This window comes from Dama dama, chromosome 9, assembly GCF_033118175.1.
Source record: "Dama dama isolate Ldn47 chromosome 9, ASM3311817v1, whole genome shotgun sequence".
Lineage (NCBI taxonomy): Eukaryota > Metazoa > Chordata > Mammalia > Artiodactyla > Cervidae > Dama > Dama dama.
Window position 1 is genome coordinate 7574973 of NC_083689.1, and position 15155 is coordinate 7590127.

General features: G+C 51.8%; 1 protein-coding gene across 1 annotated transcript in view; it reads right to left on the reverse strand.

Moving 5' to 3' along the window:
- Positions 1 to 7132: 7132 nt before the first annotated feature.
- WNT3A (Wnt family member 3A) overlaps positions 7133 to 15155 on the reverse strand; it is a 60827-nt gene continuing 52804 nt past the window's right edge. The window contains exons 3-4 of the mRNA XM_061149527.1: positions 14319 to 14584; positions 7133 to 7621 (exon numbers count right to left, since the gene is read on the reverse strand). Of these exons, the coding sequence (XP_061005510.1) occupies positions 7142 to 7621; positions 14319 to 14584 (746 nt within the window). The 3' untranslated portion in view covers positions 7133 to 7141. The remainder of the gene's footprint in view (positions 7622 to 14318; positions 14585 to 15155) is intronic.

Consider the following 15155-nt stretch of genomic DNA (forward strand, 5'->3'; position numbering starts at 1 on the left):
GCTCCCTTTGGAGGGTCCTCTCTGTCACAGAGACTCACCGGCTCCAAGAAGCCCTCCTGGATTAATGACAATGCCTCAAGTATTGGCCAGCTCCAAACACACAAGTGCCTGGCTGGCAGGATTCTGGCTAGTGCTGGCCCTTTGTTGGTGGGTGAACCAGCTAGTTCCTTGCCTCAGGCCAGGCTACAGGCATCAAGGTTACTGGGATCAGGCCTGCCTTCTCCTTTAGAATGGAGGGAAGGCCTTCCCAGAGCCGGGCCTCCATGGGCGGGAGAGCATGCCATCCCTGCCAGCCCAGTGCCTCCCTCCCAGCCTGCTGTGTTTGGGTGGACGAGTCCTGGTCCTTATACCATAAACACCAATTTGCAGGGCCCTGAGAGCCAAATGACTGTTTACTGTGTGCTCCAGAGACTCAAATAAAAAAGAGAGAGAGAAAGAGAGAGAGACGTGATTGAGGAGCCAGCCTGGATCTAAACATCAATTAGCACCTTCTGAGTAGCTCCTGTCCCAGCTGCCAGGCCAGGCAGTGGCGGCTCCCAGGCTGGGGCCCTTCCAGGGCTTCCCCAGTGCCCTGGGTACCCGCCTGATCCTGGCATCTGTAGGGCGGACCTCTCAGAAGTCCAGGATGCCTAAGGGGCACAGATCGAGGATGTCAGAGCCACAGAAACTGCACCACGTGCTCACCTCCTCTTGGGAGCCCTCCCAGATGACCCGGAAGGTATGGAAGGGCCCAGCGCTCAGATCTCCGGGGTCAAGGTCATCTGCGGGGATGAGGAGTGTGTAAGTGGGCGTGCCCTCTGTCAGCTGCTCCTGATGCCCCCGTTTTATGGGGGGACAGGGAGGGAGAAAATGGGGTAGTCTTGCCTTCATGAACTCACACTGGGGAGAGAGGCTTTATCCAGTAGATCTCAGTTTACCTGCCAGTGCCTATGAATAGAAGGACTGGAAGAACTCCCACCCAGGTGGGATGGCAGAGATGCGGTCCTGTTCCTCTAAGGCTCGGGCATCACCTTGGGAGGTTGTCTGCTGTCCAGACTGAAGCTGGAGTTGAGACTGGAGTGCAGTGTGGGTGCATGAGGTGCCCTGTTCCTGCTCAGGCCAGGAGGCCAGGGGGCTACTGGAGAGGAAGCTGCTGACTGCTAGGATGCCTTGTCCTTGCAAGTCCCAACCAGAGAGTTTCATGAAGGGACACAGGGTTCCTACAGGCAGATGAGTTGCAGGCAAGAGGACCACGCAGCTTGGGGAGGGACCATGCAGTTTGGAGTGGGGCTAGGTCTCTTAAACAGAGAGCTGAGGGACTGGGGCTGCCCCAGGCCATCAGGCCAGACCCCAGGATGGGCTAAGTCATGTCCCCAGACCAGACCCTCAGGAAAGGGGCAAAGGCATGGCAGCAGGATCTTGAGGCCCATCCAGTCCAAGCTCTACTGTAGAGGTGAAGGCCATCACTGTGTAGGACTAGGGAACCTGGCTGGGGATCCTCAGTGCTCTGTAACAGGCTTGGTGACCCAGAGCCCTGCACCTGTTGCTCTGAGGGTCCCAGCCCTGGAGATTCTGGGCCAGCATGGGGTGGGGTGGGGGGATGGGATGGTTCAGAGCATCCTTGAAGTGTGGAAACAGGTCTTAAGGACCCAGAAAGTGGGAGTAAGAGGGAAGAGGGGGGAGGGGAGAGGGGAGAGGAGGGCCTGTGGGGGTCCTAGGAGGAGGGGGCTCACCACACCCCCTCCAGGACTTCAAAGCTGAAGCCCTGGGGGTGTGAGATTTGCAGGGAGCTGGGCCAAGGAGGGGCCCTGGTGGGGTGAGGCCCCACTACCTCCGGGCCTTTAATATGGTTATTCCTCTCCTGTCTCAACTACCTGTGAACAGGCCCACCAGGCCCATTTCCTCCTTCTTCAGGGCTGTCGGGAGGGGCTGTAAACTCCCTGGAGAGGTGGCTTCTAAGGCCCAGGCAGGCTGGCCGCCCTGTGTTCTGCCCTCCTTGTGAGCTGGGGGTAAAGGGTGGGGGTGGGGAGGCTGGACCAGAGTTCATGGGAACATGCTGATGTTGGCAGGTGAGGGGGGCCAGTTGGGCTCCAGAGAGGCCTCCAGATGGAACATCCCACATTAGCAAAAGGCAGGAGCAGAAAGGCCCAGGGGAGCCCCATCATCCCACTTCCTCTTCCTCTGGCGGGAAACTAAAGCTCTGGGTGGGGCTTGCTCCTGGCTGGCAGAGAGTTGAGGGTTTCACCTCCTCACTCACACAGGCTCTTGCTAGCTCCCCTCGACCATTTACTGGAGCCTGTCCTGTGGACCTACAGGCCTCTTCTGGTGGGGTTCTGCCTCTCTCTGCCATTGAGCCATAGACATGGGGAGTGGGGGCCTAGTGCCTCACCTGGTGGAGGGCTGAGACCCAGCAGGCAGAACCTACCTCTGCATCAACTCCCAGGTGCCTTCCATCTTCCTTCTGGGTGTCTGACCTCTGCTCTCTTAGGAAGCCTGGCTGTGTCCTTGCTTCCTCTCTTGGCGTCTCACCCTTGTGACCCTGTGGCTATGCCTCCACTCCCTGACTAGCCCGTCTCTCCTACCCTTTCATCTGTGGAGCCCCTAACACCTAGTTTTCAGCAGGTGCCAATTAGGGCAACTCCTGCCCAGACCCTAACTAATAAGAGGTGCTGCACCCTTTGTACTGTCTGTGCACTGTGGATGTGGCCCATAGGTAGCTCTAGTGGGGCACCTGTCACCCCCCGCCCCAGGACCTGACCCTTGTGTGGAGTCTCTGATCTCGCTGTATTGACTGGTGGGCTGTTTGGGCCTGGGGTCTTTCTGCTGGTGACTCAAGCCTGCAGGTGAGATTGGCCACCTGTGCTCCAGGCCTGGACACTGCCCTGTGAGCTTAATCAGTGTCTCCCTCTTTATAGAGTCTGCCTGTAGTCCATCTGACTCCAGCTGACCCCTTGAGGCCCCAGTAGGGAGTCCCTGGTGGTCAGCTGCAGCCCTGGGGCAGTGGTGACCCGGCCTGAAATGGGCCTGGTGAAGGAGGCAGTGAGCCCCGGGCCAACAAGGGTGAGGTGCTTGGGTGGGACTTGGGTGTGCCAGCCTGGGAAGGTGATAATGATTTGGAGTGTGAAAGCAGAGGATTTGGGAGTCCAGAGCCCTGTGTCTCTCTGAAGTCCTTTTTAAAAATATATATTATATCTACTTATATTTATTTTTGACTGTGCTGGGTCTTTGTTGCTGCACAAGGGCTTTCTCTAGTTACAGCAAGTGGGGGCTATTTGAGTTGAAGTGCCCAGGCTTCTCTTGTTGCAGAGCACAGGCTCTAGGGTGCACAGGCTTTGGTAGTTGGGGCACACAGGCTTAGCTTCCCTGTGGCATGTGGAATCTTCCTGGACCAGGGATTGAATCTGCCCCTTGCATTGGCAGGCAGATTCTTAACCACTGGATGACTGTGGGGAAGTCCCTGCCTCTAGTCCCTTAGCCTTGCTGGACCTCTTCTGGCTCTGACTTTCGTGGCTTGGAGCCTGCAGCAAAGACCAGTGTGGCCATTAGCGTGATGGGGGAGGTATTCCCCAGGTCCTGTCTGGAGTGATGAGGCCATGACCTCCTATCACCATGTTTCCTCTTTCCTCCCTTCCTCCCTTGAAGGGTTCCTACTCCCTCCACCAGGCAGCTCCCAAACCCTCTCTCCCAGTGCAGGGCTCTGTGTGGAGTGGATACTCTTGCCCATGCTGGGTCTGCACAGCCCTGGCCAGGACCCTGGCCAGCCAGCTCTGGCTCTCTGTTGGCAGAGGGTCACCCTTCATTCCTTTGCTCTCAAGGATACCATGTGGCCCTGATGTCTAGCCATGGAGCCAGCTGAACTGGGCTTCCCTCCCTCTGCTCTCAGCAGGCACAAGCCTCCTGATTATGAGGCTCCCGTCTGCCCCCAGCCCCCTCCTTACCAGCATATGGCTCCTGCAGGGCGGCTGTGCTGAGCCTGACCTCTGAGAGGGTGGGAACTAGGCCTCCTCGCCTCAGCTCCAGCATCAGCTCTCCCCATGTCCCACCTGCCCCAGCATGCCCCTCCACCCCTGCTTCCCCTTTCTCCCTCCTTGTGGGTCTGCTCTGATGTCAGGGGAGGGTTCAGAGGCAGTGGTAGTAGTAGGGAGGAGAGCATAGAGGGACAGAGAGAGAAGCAAGGACCCTGCTCTTGGCTTGAAGAGGTGAAGATGTGGTTTGAGAAAGCCAGCCCTTCATCTCCTGGCTCCTGTAGCCTCAGTTTTCAGAGGGCTATCCAGCTCTGCATACCCTGAATACCCTGGATTGAGGGTGGATGTAGGCAATAGCCATGGAGGCACAGCGTGACACTTCTGCCAAGAGTATGCTTTGCTTGCCCTTGAGTCTCTCCCTGTTTGCCTTGGAAAGATCCCCACCCCAAGATTCTGAGCACGATTCCAGGATCTGGCCAACCATACATACAGAGACTGCTGACCCCTGCCAGTCCTCAGACACCTGAGCTATGCCCTGTGGTGGAGAGGAGGCCAGGGTCCAGGGTCAGCTCAGGCCTGAGGATGGACAGAGGCAGGAAGGAGCCCCTGAGAGTTCTTGGCTTCATACATTAGCTCTCTGCCAGTGATGGATGTCCCTCATGATCTCCCAACTGGATTCCTGCTGCATGAGCTGTGACTTCTAATGTGGCCTTTGCAGGAGGCAGAAGGAGGCGAGGCCTAGTGAGAAGTTCCTGCCTGATTTCCAGGCTTCTGGCTGGTGAGCCTCCGATTGAGGGAACATGTCTTGCCTCCAGGTCAGACCAGGCTCCTAGAGTGCCCATGGCAGGCTGAGAAGGGGACCCCACACAGAGTTCATGTCCCCAAGCCCAGGAAGCATGGCCACATAGCTAGTCATGCCCACATAGCTCAGATGTCAACTGAGTGAGCATGCTGTGGATGTTTGGGGAAGTGGCTTTCAGCTGACTTGGTGGATGTCCTACTGCACCCCTGACTGGCGTGGGGTCTGCCCCCTGGGGCGGCCGTGGTGCCCTGCTTGCTGCATCACACATCCTCTGCAACAGGCAGGCCTCCTTCCCCGCTCTCTGCACTTTTCACAGGTCTGTCTCCCCCTTGACTTTGAGACCACTGACTGTTTCCTTCCTTCTTTGGAGTGGCCATCCTTCTTCCTTCCTCTGGAATTCTGGCCCTGGAGGCCACTACAGAGCTCCCAGGAGTCTCTGAGCTAAACATGCCCACCACCACCTCCCATCGTGGCCCCTCCCAGAGGGTCATGACCAATTCAGGTCCCATGTCTTGCTGACCCACCACCAAAAATCCAGCACAATCCACAGGCTTGCTTGGTTGTTTCTTCTTCTTCTTTGTTTTGTTTTTTGTTTGTTTTTACTTTCCCCATTGTTTGAAACTCACAAGCTATGACTAAAAGTTTCTTTCATAGAAAGAAAAGGAAAACAACAACAACACATCTGTTTGTCTAGCTCCTGTGTATGGTGGATATAGCAGCATCAGAAATAAAATTAAAACCCACAAATGCAAAATTGAAGGCAAAGGAAGGTCGTATTCCTAGTGGGGTGTGCAGGTCCCTCCATTGTCTTTCCCCCTGCCTGGAGAGGAGGCCTTCAGGGCCAGGTGCCAGGCAACATTTCACAGTACCAGAGGCGGAGGAGGAAAAGTCTTGGCAAGGCCACACATGGTGGGCAGTTCCTATGGGCATTAGTTGAGGGGTCCATCGGCCTTGCTCATTCCCAGACAGGATGGATGAGTCAGATGTGATGAGGGCCAAGCCAAGTAGCCAACCGGAGACTCCGCAATGACCAGTGACAGGTAGGTCTGGTGTACCAAAGACATAGCAGCAGGACCTGGGGGTCAGTCCTGGCCACAAGGGGCTGGGGCAGAGACCACTCCTCTGGGCTCTTTGGGTCCTCTCTCTGTAGCACCAGTGTTGTATCATCCCCCAACTCCAAATCTCCCAAACAACCCAAGGTAAGCCTCTAAGCTAGGTTATAGAGCTGAGTAGGACCTGGGCAGTAGTGCAGCCCAGTGACTCTGGGCAGCCTTAGAGTCTAGGTCCCCTTCTTGCCTTTCCCTTACAGAGGGCTGTGAATGAGGGAGCTGGAGAGAGGTGCTGATGCCAAGAGGCTGGCAACAGCAAGACTGGGACAGGAGGCTTTGCTCCTCTCCTGTGGATGAGATCAGGTGCACGTGGGAACGTGAAGACAGGGAGGTGGGCAAACCAGGCTAGGACTCTGTCAATGGCAAAGTTGAGGGCACAACTGACCAGGCTGCGTGGTGCCTTGCTGGGGCCTGGATGACAGCAGAACACTGGGAAGAGGGCCCAGGTGTCTGATGCCCAGCACAAAGCAGCCAGGACAGAGCCACACGTTCCAGGCCCTTCCTCAACGTTCTGCCACTGGGCCCTATCTCCTTGACCCAAACCCCAGCCATTCTTGCGGTTCTGCAGGGCCTGGTTGAGAGCGTTGGCAGGTATCTTTGAGGGAGGAATCCTTGGAGGATATACCTCGGACCTCAGTGGGAGGGGTAGGAGGACAAGATGTTTCCCACAGTCTCTCCACAGCTCATTCTGCCAGGAGATTCTGCTTTACACAGACGAGGTCGGGACGATGGAACCATGTGGTCTTCGAGGGCCAGGCAGGCTAAATCCCCGTTCCTGGAGCCCCAACTCCAGAGAGGAGGACCCAGGAAGGGTCCTGGGTTTCACTCGGAAGAACTCTATGCCACTCAGGAGCCTCAACCTTGTCCTACTCGGACCCCGCCCCGCTCCAGGAGCTCTACCTCAAGCCCCGCCCCCGCCCCACCCCACCCCGCCCCGCCCACGGAGGAGCTCTACCTCAGAGCCCCGCCCCTGCCCCGCCCACGGAGGAGCTCTACCTCAGAGCCCCGCCTCCGCCCCGCCCACGAGGAGTTCTACCTCAGAGCCCCGCCTCCAGCCCCGCCCCGCCCACGGAGGAGCTCTACCTCAGAGCCCTGCCCCGCCCACGGAGGAGTTCTACCTCAGAGCCCCGCCTCCAGCCCCGCCCCGCCCACGGAGGAGCTCTACCTCAGAGCCCTGCCCCGCCCACGGAGGAGTTCTACCTCAGAGCCCCGCCTCCAGCCCCGCCCACTGGGGCCCCGCCCCCGCCAGGTGGAGCTCTAACCCGCGGGGCCGGTAGCGGCGCCCTCTACTTGCAGGTGTGCACGTCGTAGACGCGCGCGCACTCCTGGCAGCTCACGTAGCAGCACCAGTGGAAGACGCAGTGACACTTCTCCCTCCGCTGCTCGGTGCGCGCGTTGTGGCCGCGGCCGCAGCACAGCAGGTCGCAGCCGTCTATGCCGTGCGAGCTCACGTTGCAGGTGCGGTCCCGCGTGCCGAAAGATCCCGTCTCGGGGTTGGGCTCACAGAAGTTGGGTGAGGCCTCGTAGTAGACCAGGTCGCGCTCTGTGGGCACCTTGAAATAAGTGTAGCGTGGCCGCAGGGTCTCCACCCAGCCGCGCGACTCGCGGTGCTTCTCCACCACCATCTCTGAGGCGCTGTCATACTTATCCTTGAGGAAGTCACCAATGGCGCGGAAGTCAGGCTGCGACCACCAGCAGGTCTTCACTTCACAGCTGCCCGAGAGCCCATGGCACTTGCACTTGAGGTGCATGTGACTGGCAATGGCCTACAGAAGCAGGCAAGCGGTGGAGTCAGGGCAGGCCCTCAACCTCCCCACCTCCCCGGAGGATGGCTGTGCTCCTTGCCTTAGTCTTCCTTCCACTCATCTGTCAAACAACCCCCCAACCTGCTCCATAAAGCTCTGGGACTCCCAGGCGGAGCAGATACCCTCTCCCAATGCCACCCTTGATGTGGTTCCCCTGGCAGACCCAAGATTCCTGGAGGGCAGGGTCTGGGAAGCCCCCTCCTGGGCTGAGTCTACTTCTAGGCCATCTATGTTCAGTGAAGGAAAGAAGGGGCTGTAAGATGTGACATGTAAGTGCAGGGGTGGGAAAGGGAAATGGTTCCTTCTAACTGAGGAAATCCAAGGCTTTGGTCTAGAGGAGATGCACATGGGCTGGGTGGCAAGCCTAGGGGCTGACCTGAGCATGAATAATGCAAGTGGCTTGAGCACAGTATCTTCAGGGCCCAGGAAACTGGGTTTATTGCATTGTAGGGAAGTGCTGAGAATTACATTCGGAGAAGGCAATGGAAACCCACTCCAGTACTCTTGCCTGGAAAATCCCATGGACGGAGGAGCCTGGTAGGCTGCAGTCCATGGGGAAGCTAAGAGTTGGACTCGACTGAGGACTTCCCTTTCACTTTTCACTTTCATGCATCAGAGAAGGAAATGGCAACCCACTCCAGTGTTCTTGCCTGGAGAATCCCAGGGATGGGGGAGCCTGGTGGGCTGCCGTCTATGGGGTCACACAGAGTCAGATATGACTGAAGCGACTTAGCAGCAGCAGCTGAGAATTACATTATGTTTCTCCTGTGGGCATCCCAGCAGCAGGTTCTCTTCCCTTCTCTCTTTGGGGAAAGGAGTGGGGCTGGGGCTGAAAGGTCCTGTGATGTACTCAGAAACAGCCACCTGTGAGGTCGTGAGATGTGGCTGGTGGTCCAAACTAAGAAGTGCTGTTAAGGGCACACTACATTGCCGGGTCACACTAAATCCCCAGATTTCATAAGAGGATGTAAAACATCTCATTCAAAATTTTAATATTGATTGCATTACTGTCACGGTAACATGTTGGTTATATTGGGCTCAATAAAATTTATTACTTAAAACAAATTTCATCTGTTTCCTTTTAAAATGTGGCTACTAGAAATTGATACATACTGTGTGGTTTTCATTACACTTCTATTGAACAGCACTGGTCTAAGACTTCAGGTGGGCTCCATGTCCAGATGCTTCCTCCACCTTGTTCCCCTCTCCCTGCTGTTTCTTCAACCCTTCATTCTCATCCTGGCACTTTTTTAGGGGCATCTGTAAATTACCTTCCCTCACCAAAATCCAGTTCTGTCTAATCTCCATTTTCTTCTCTTTCATGACCAAGCTTTTCCAAAGAGGAGCTGACACTTTCCATCTCTGCCTTTTAAGTCTTTTGTTTTAGTTTTACTTTTGATCAAAGTTATATATGCACATACTTTAAAGAGTCCAAGAGTTCCTAAGACCTGTTAAGAAAAACAGGAGTTCTGCTCCCACACTCTCATTAACAACACTTTCCTGACCTGCTAGGGGCAGCACCTTTCACGTCTGCACCTGTAATAAGATGCTTGTCTTGACCCAGGTTTGATCCTTAGGTCAGGAAGATCCCCTGGCGAAGGGAATGGCTACCTACTCCAGTATCCTTGCCTGGAGAATTCCACGGACAGAGGAACCTGGTGGGCTACAGTCCATGGAATTGCAAACAGTTGGACACAACCAAGTGACTTACACTTTCACTTGTTACTTCTTGATTTTTCAGTGTTTGTCCTTGTCTTATGGACCTATCACCATGGAGGTCCCATGGGGGGACCTTATGCCACAATTCTGATGCACAGTTTTTCCAAGCCCCCTCCCTACTCTAAAAACTACAGCATAGTTCCAGTTAGATCAAAACTTAGTGCTGACAGTGTTGAAAATGAAAGACGCTCAGTCGTGTCTGATTCTTTGTGACCCCATGGACTATACAGTCCATGGAACTCTCCAGGCCAGAATACTGGAGTGGATAGCCTTTCCCTTCTCCAGGGGATCTTCCCAACCCAGGGATCAAACACAGGTCTCCGGCATTGCAAGTGGATTCTTTACCAGCTGAGCCACCAGGGAACCTCAAGAATACTGGAGTGGGTAGCCTATCCCTTCTCCAGCGGATCTTCCCCACCCAGGAATCAAACTGGGGTCACCTGCATTGCAGGCAGATTCCTTACCAGCTGAGCGACCAGGGAAGCTGACAGTGTTGGGGCTGTGTTAAATGTCATGCTTAGTTGAGCCACATGATGTGATTGCTTTTCTTTTTCTACAAAATGTTTTGTTGTTGCTGTTTTTAATGTACTTACAGATTCAGTCTCATATACTCTCTAGTCATGTAAATATTCTCTTGAAGACTTTCAAACGCACCAGATGTTCCATGGATTTCATTTTCTTGGAGACATCTTTTTCAAAGCCCCTCTGGTAAATTTTGTGAAATGTGCATGTCTGCAAACAAATCTTTTCTACTTGAAAAGTTGAAAAGATGATTTAGCTTGGTATAAAAGTCTTGTCTTAAAATATTTCCCCCTTTCAGGATTCTGAAAGTATTGCTCTATTTTATTCTAGTTTTCACTGTTGTTCTTAGAAACACTGATGATATTTTGATTCCTGATCCTTTGCGTGAAATCAAATCTTTTTCTGGGAAGTTTGGAAGGATGTGTCATAGGCCGTGAATTTCACAATAAGTTTTCTTTAAAAAATTTTTTTAAATTAATTATTTATTTATTTATTTTACTTTTGGCTGTACTGGGTCTTCGTTGCTGTGAGTGGGGGCTACTCTTCATTGACGTGTGTGGACTTTTTCATTGTGGTGGCTTCTCCTGTTGCGGCTCACGGGTTCTAGAGTGCAGGCTTAGCTGTTGTGGCACATGGGCCTAGTTGTGCTCCATGTGGCATTTTACCAGACCAGGGATTGAACCCATGTCCCTTGCACTGGCAAGCAGACTCAACTACTGCGCCACCAAGAAAGCCCTCACAATGAGTCTGGACATGGATCTTCCCCTTTCTTGTGCTGATCACTTACGTGGCCTGTTTGGTCTGAACTTCTGGTCATCAGCTCTGGGAAACTTCTTTACCAAATTTCCTCATCTTCATGTTCATTGCTGTCTTTCTTGGACAGATCTGTATTTTCTATTCTTTCCTATTTTCCAGGTCTTTCTTCCTCTACTTTGTGGGAAGGCTGTCTCAACTGTCTTCCAACCTTTCTGCTGAGATTTTTGCTGTTCTATTTTAATTTCTAAGAGCCTCCTTTCCCCCTGAATATTCTTTTAAGTTAACAGTTTATTCCAGTTTTATGGATTCAAGGTATTAACTCTCTGGGGATAGTGATGGCTTTTTGAAGTTTTTGTCTCTCTTTATAATGTCTCTTTCCCATAAGTTTGGTTTTTGTTTATTTATTTTGGTCTTTATCTTTGTGGTTGTAGGAAGTCATCATGTTCAGTGATCCTTAACTACCTGCTATATTTTAAAGTGGGGCACCAAAAACTTATTGGAACCTCCTGTACACAGGAGAGACTCATGTACTTGGACCCTCACTGTAGAGTGATCTGGCCACATTGCTTTTAGGGGAAACCCCACATCAATATCTTCAAGTCTCTTCTCTTGGATTGGTCTGATTTTCAGGGGAGAGTCTTCCATTCTCCCACCTAGAGCATACAAGATTCGCTGTGACACTAGAAGATTAAGAAGAGAAATGTGTATATAGACAGACTCCTTTCACTTGGGCAGCCTCACCCTCAGCAGTCCAGACATCTTCTGCTTTACCCTCATTAGGGAATAAGCCTCCAGGCTTATGCATGGTGATGGAGGGGCGTTGTCTGGATGCAAGAGGTTGGACAGAAGAGCTGGTAGGTTTAAAAATGCTTTTAAAATAGATTTCAACCAATCTTTCTGTTTCCAAGCTCTATATCTATCTCTACTTCTCAAGATATCGGATACTAGAAATTCCTGGGTTGATTGCTTTAAAGCCAATCTAGTTTAAGAGTTTCTATTGGCTTAAGATTCAGCTTTCTTGACTGTACTGAGATGCTGCTTTTTGCTTTCAAAGTTTTATTGCCTTTGTCCCCTTTTCTGTTTTCCATGTTCTTTATAGTTTATTTATGTATCTTAAAATTAATTCATTGTCATTTTAGTGAAGTTCTAGGAGACTGCAGACAAAAATCCTTCGTATTTAGTTTGTCATATTTTTTCTAACTGGAAGCTCCCATTCAATTTCCAGGTCTACAATTTCTTTGTGATTCTTTCCCAAATCTATTGTATTACATTTTAGCTTTGTGAACACAAGTAACCATATTTTTTTCTCACGATCTGTGTCTAATAATTTCAGAATTCGACTACTCTTATTTCTGTTTTTGTTGTTGTTCTTGTTTCGCTTTGTTTTGTTTGGCTGGTTATCACTCATTATGTCACCAGCTCATTTAATAGGTTATATTTGATCATGTGTTGAACATTGTGTTTGAAAAATTGTTTGTAGAAAAAAAAATCAGCCTATCATAAGGTTATCATTCTCCGAAAAGGATTTGTCTTCTTTTTCCAGGTGCGTGGGGATACCAGCAATTTGGGATCACCTTAATCCGGTTTTGAGATTTTGCTAGCCTGCACATGTGCACAAGGGCTTGTCTACTTCTGGTTTTCGTTTACTCCTCAGGATCCCGCCTAAACTGAGGAATTATTTCCCAGACACAGAACCTTTGATGGTCCCTTTTAGCTCGGTGAGGCTGCTGAAAGTGCAGCTCAGCATATATACTTTTCTCTCAGACCAGCAAATGACCCCTGGATAAAAGCTGCCCCCAGCCACCAGGCTTGGACTGCTAATTCCTTACTATATGTTAGCTATTTGACACTTAACAATTATTTTTTTGGAAGTGTAGTATACATGCAACAGTTTATATGTCATAAGCATGAAATATGACCAAATTTCACAAATTACCAGCCTCAGAACACCAGCTCCTTGGAAACTCCCATCATGCTCTCGTCTAGTTGTTATCTTCTTTCCTGCCAGGGCATGTATTCCAACAGCATTTCCTTGATGACTAGTGATCTCGATCACCCTTTCACATATTCACACATATTGGTCATTTCTAGATTTTCTTTTGTGAAGTGGCTTTCCATTTTTTAGCCAACTTTCTATTGGGTTATCAGTCTTTTTCTTATTACTTTGTAGATTTTTTTAATACTATAACTTTAATATACAGGTTGAGTATATATTGTGGATCTCTCCTCCTGTATGGATTGCCTTTTCAGTTTCACGGTGGTGCGGTTTTACAAATTTTAATACACTCTGCATTATCACATTTTTCTTTCATTATGAGTGCTTTTTTGGCCTGTTTAGGAAACTTTGCCTACTCCAAGGTCACAAAGATATTTTCTTATATTTTCTTCTAAACATTTTTTGTTTACTTTTTCCTATTTGGAAATGGAAAATTGATTTTTTAAAATATGGTGTGAAGTAGGGGTCAAGATTAATTCTTTACCATATTGATATCCAGTTGACTGAGCATACTTTATTGAAAAGACCATTTCCCCCTTTGCACTGCACTGTCTTCTTCCCTGTGATAAGTCAGGTAACTGTATCAGGGCATAAAGGGTGATTTTTACATTTCATCCTACATTTGTACTTTTGTACACTTTAGTCAGAAGATTAATGTGAGTCACCAAGTTCCCTGTTGTCTGTTGTTGGAAATTAAATGTTCACTTTTCAGCCCTCTGCAATGCCCCAGTTTCACTGGCCAAGGTCAGAGCCAACTTTACGGGACATTTTTCAGCCCCTACACACATCACTTCCTATCAGCAGTTCCCCACTGACCCTCTAATCAAGTTCTTTTCAGAAAGGCTCACAAAGCCTTTTACAGCTTGGTCTCTGGCAGCCTCTCCATTCCCCGCATCTTTCTTTCTCTGTTCTCCATGTTCTGTCTGAACTAACTCCTGTGCATTCTTTCACTGTGGGTTACCCAGAGGCTCTCCTGGCTCCCCCTCATCTCACTTCAGTTCAGTTCAGTCGCTCAATCCTGACTCTTTGCGACCCCATGGACTGCAGCGCGCCAGGCTTCCCTGTCTGCAGATGATTCTGCTTGTCTCCACTCACCACCTCTGTCAGTAGAAGTCTTTTTTGAGACGCTAGTCTGGGTCTGACCTCTCCATATGCCCAGATCACCTTGTGTGTGTGTGTGTGTGTGTGTGTGTGTGTGTGTGTGTGTCTCCATATGCCCAGATCACCTTGTGTGTGTGTGTGTGTGTGTGTGCATTTGTTCATTGGAGAACTTACCACACTGCGGTGGAGCAGCCTGTCTGTCTCCCTACTGGAATGTGCAGGAGCAGGCCTTTCTCCCGACCCTCCTTCCTTGGGACCCCAACGTCACAGGCAGACCCGCCATCGTGTGAGAATGCCCTAGACCTCGTGGAGCAACGGGACAGCCCTGTGTTTCAGACACTCCTGGGCAGGAGGTGAGCAGACCCCCAGTTTGGCCATCAGACACATCCCCCCCCCCCCCCCCCCCCCGCCCCCAAGGCCCACCACCCTGCCTCCAGCGGGCCATACCCCTCAGGGGGCCAGAGCACACAGCCTGTTCAGAAAGCTGTTTCCCAGAGCCCCGCAGGGCTGTGGTCTCAGGGATTTCTGCTTCACCCCCAGGACTGAAGGGGGCCACGGACGTACCTGGCGCCCAGCCTCATTGTTGTGGCGGTTCATCGCGGAGCGAGCGTCCGGGCGGTTCTCCCGCGCATCTGCGAACTCCCGAGACACCATCCCGCCGAACTCGATGTCCTCGCTGCAGCCGCCCCACTTCCAGCCCTCACCGGGGGAGCCCTGATGGCGGCCGCTGCAGCCGCAGATGGCAGCGGAGCCCTCGGCGCAAGAGCGCGTCACCGCGAAGGCTACGCCGGCAGAGGCGATGGCGTGCACGAAGGCGGACTCCCGAGTAGCTGCGAAAAGAGATGACTTGCTTGGCAGGACCCGGCATGGCTCGGTGGGGCTGGCCGTGGGGGGCGTGGCTGCCTCTTGCCCTGGGCACCCACAGTGGGCGTGGGTAACCGCGGCACAGTGATGGGGAGGCAGGGCTGCGGTGGGACAGGAGCGCGCGTCCCCGAGTAAGGACCCAAGGAGGGGAGAGAGCTTCCCCGAAGAAAGCAGACGGAGAGCTAAGGAGCCAAGGCAAGGTGCTGGACATCACTTGTCATGGAGAACCGCAGGGACGGTTGAAACCAGAAAGTCAGATCATAACCAGTGCTGGTGAGGATGTAGAGAAATCAGAACGCTGTAGACTGCTGGCTGGAAGGAACTGGTGCTTCCCGCTTGGAAATCGATCTGGCAACTTCTTGAAAACATATACCTACCCTATGACCTGGTCATTTGCCTCTAAGGTATTAACCCTGGAGAAAACCTGTGTTCATGTAAAGACCAGGAAGCAAATGTCACTGCAACTTTATTTGTAATAGTCCTAAACCGAGTTCTAAAATGTCTATCAACAGGTGAATGGATGAAAAATAGTGGCAT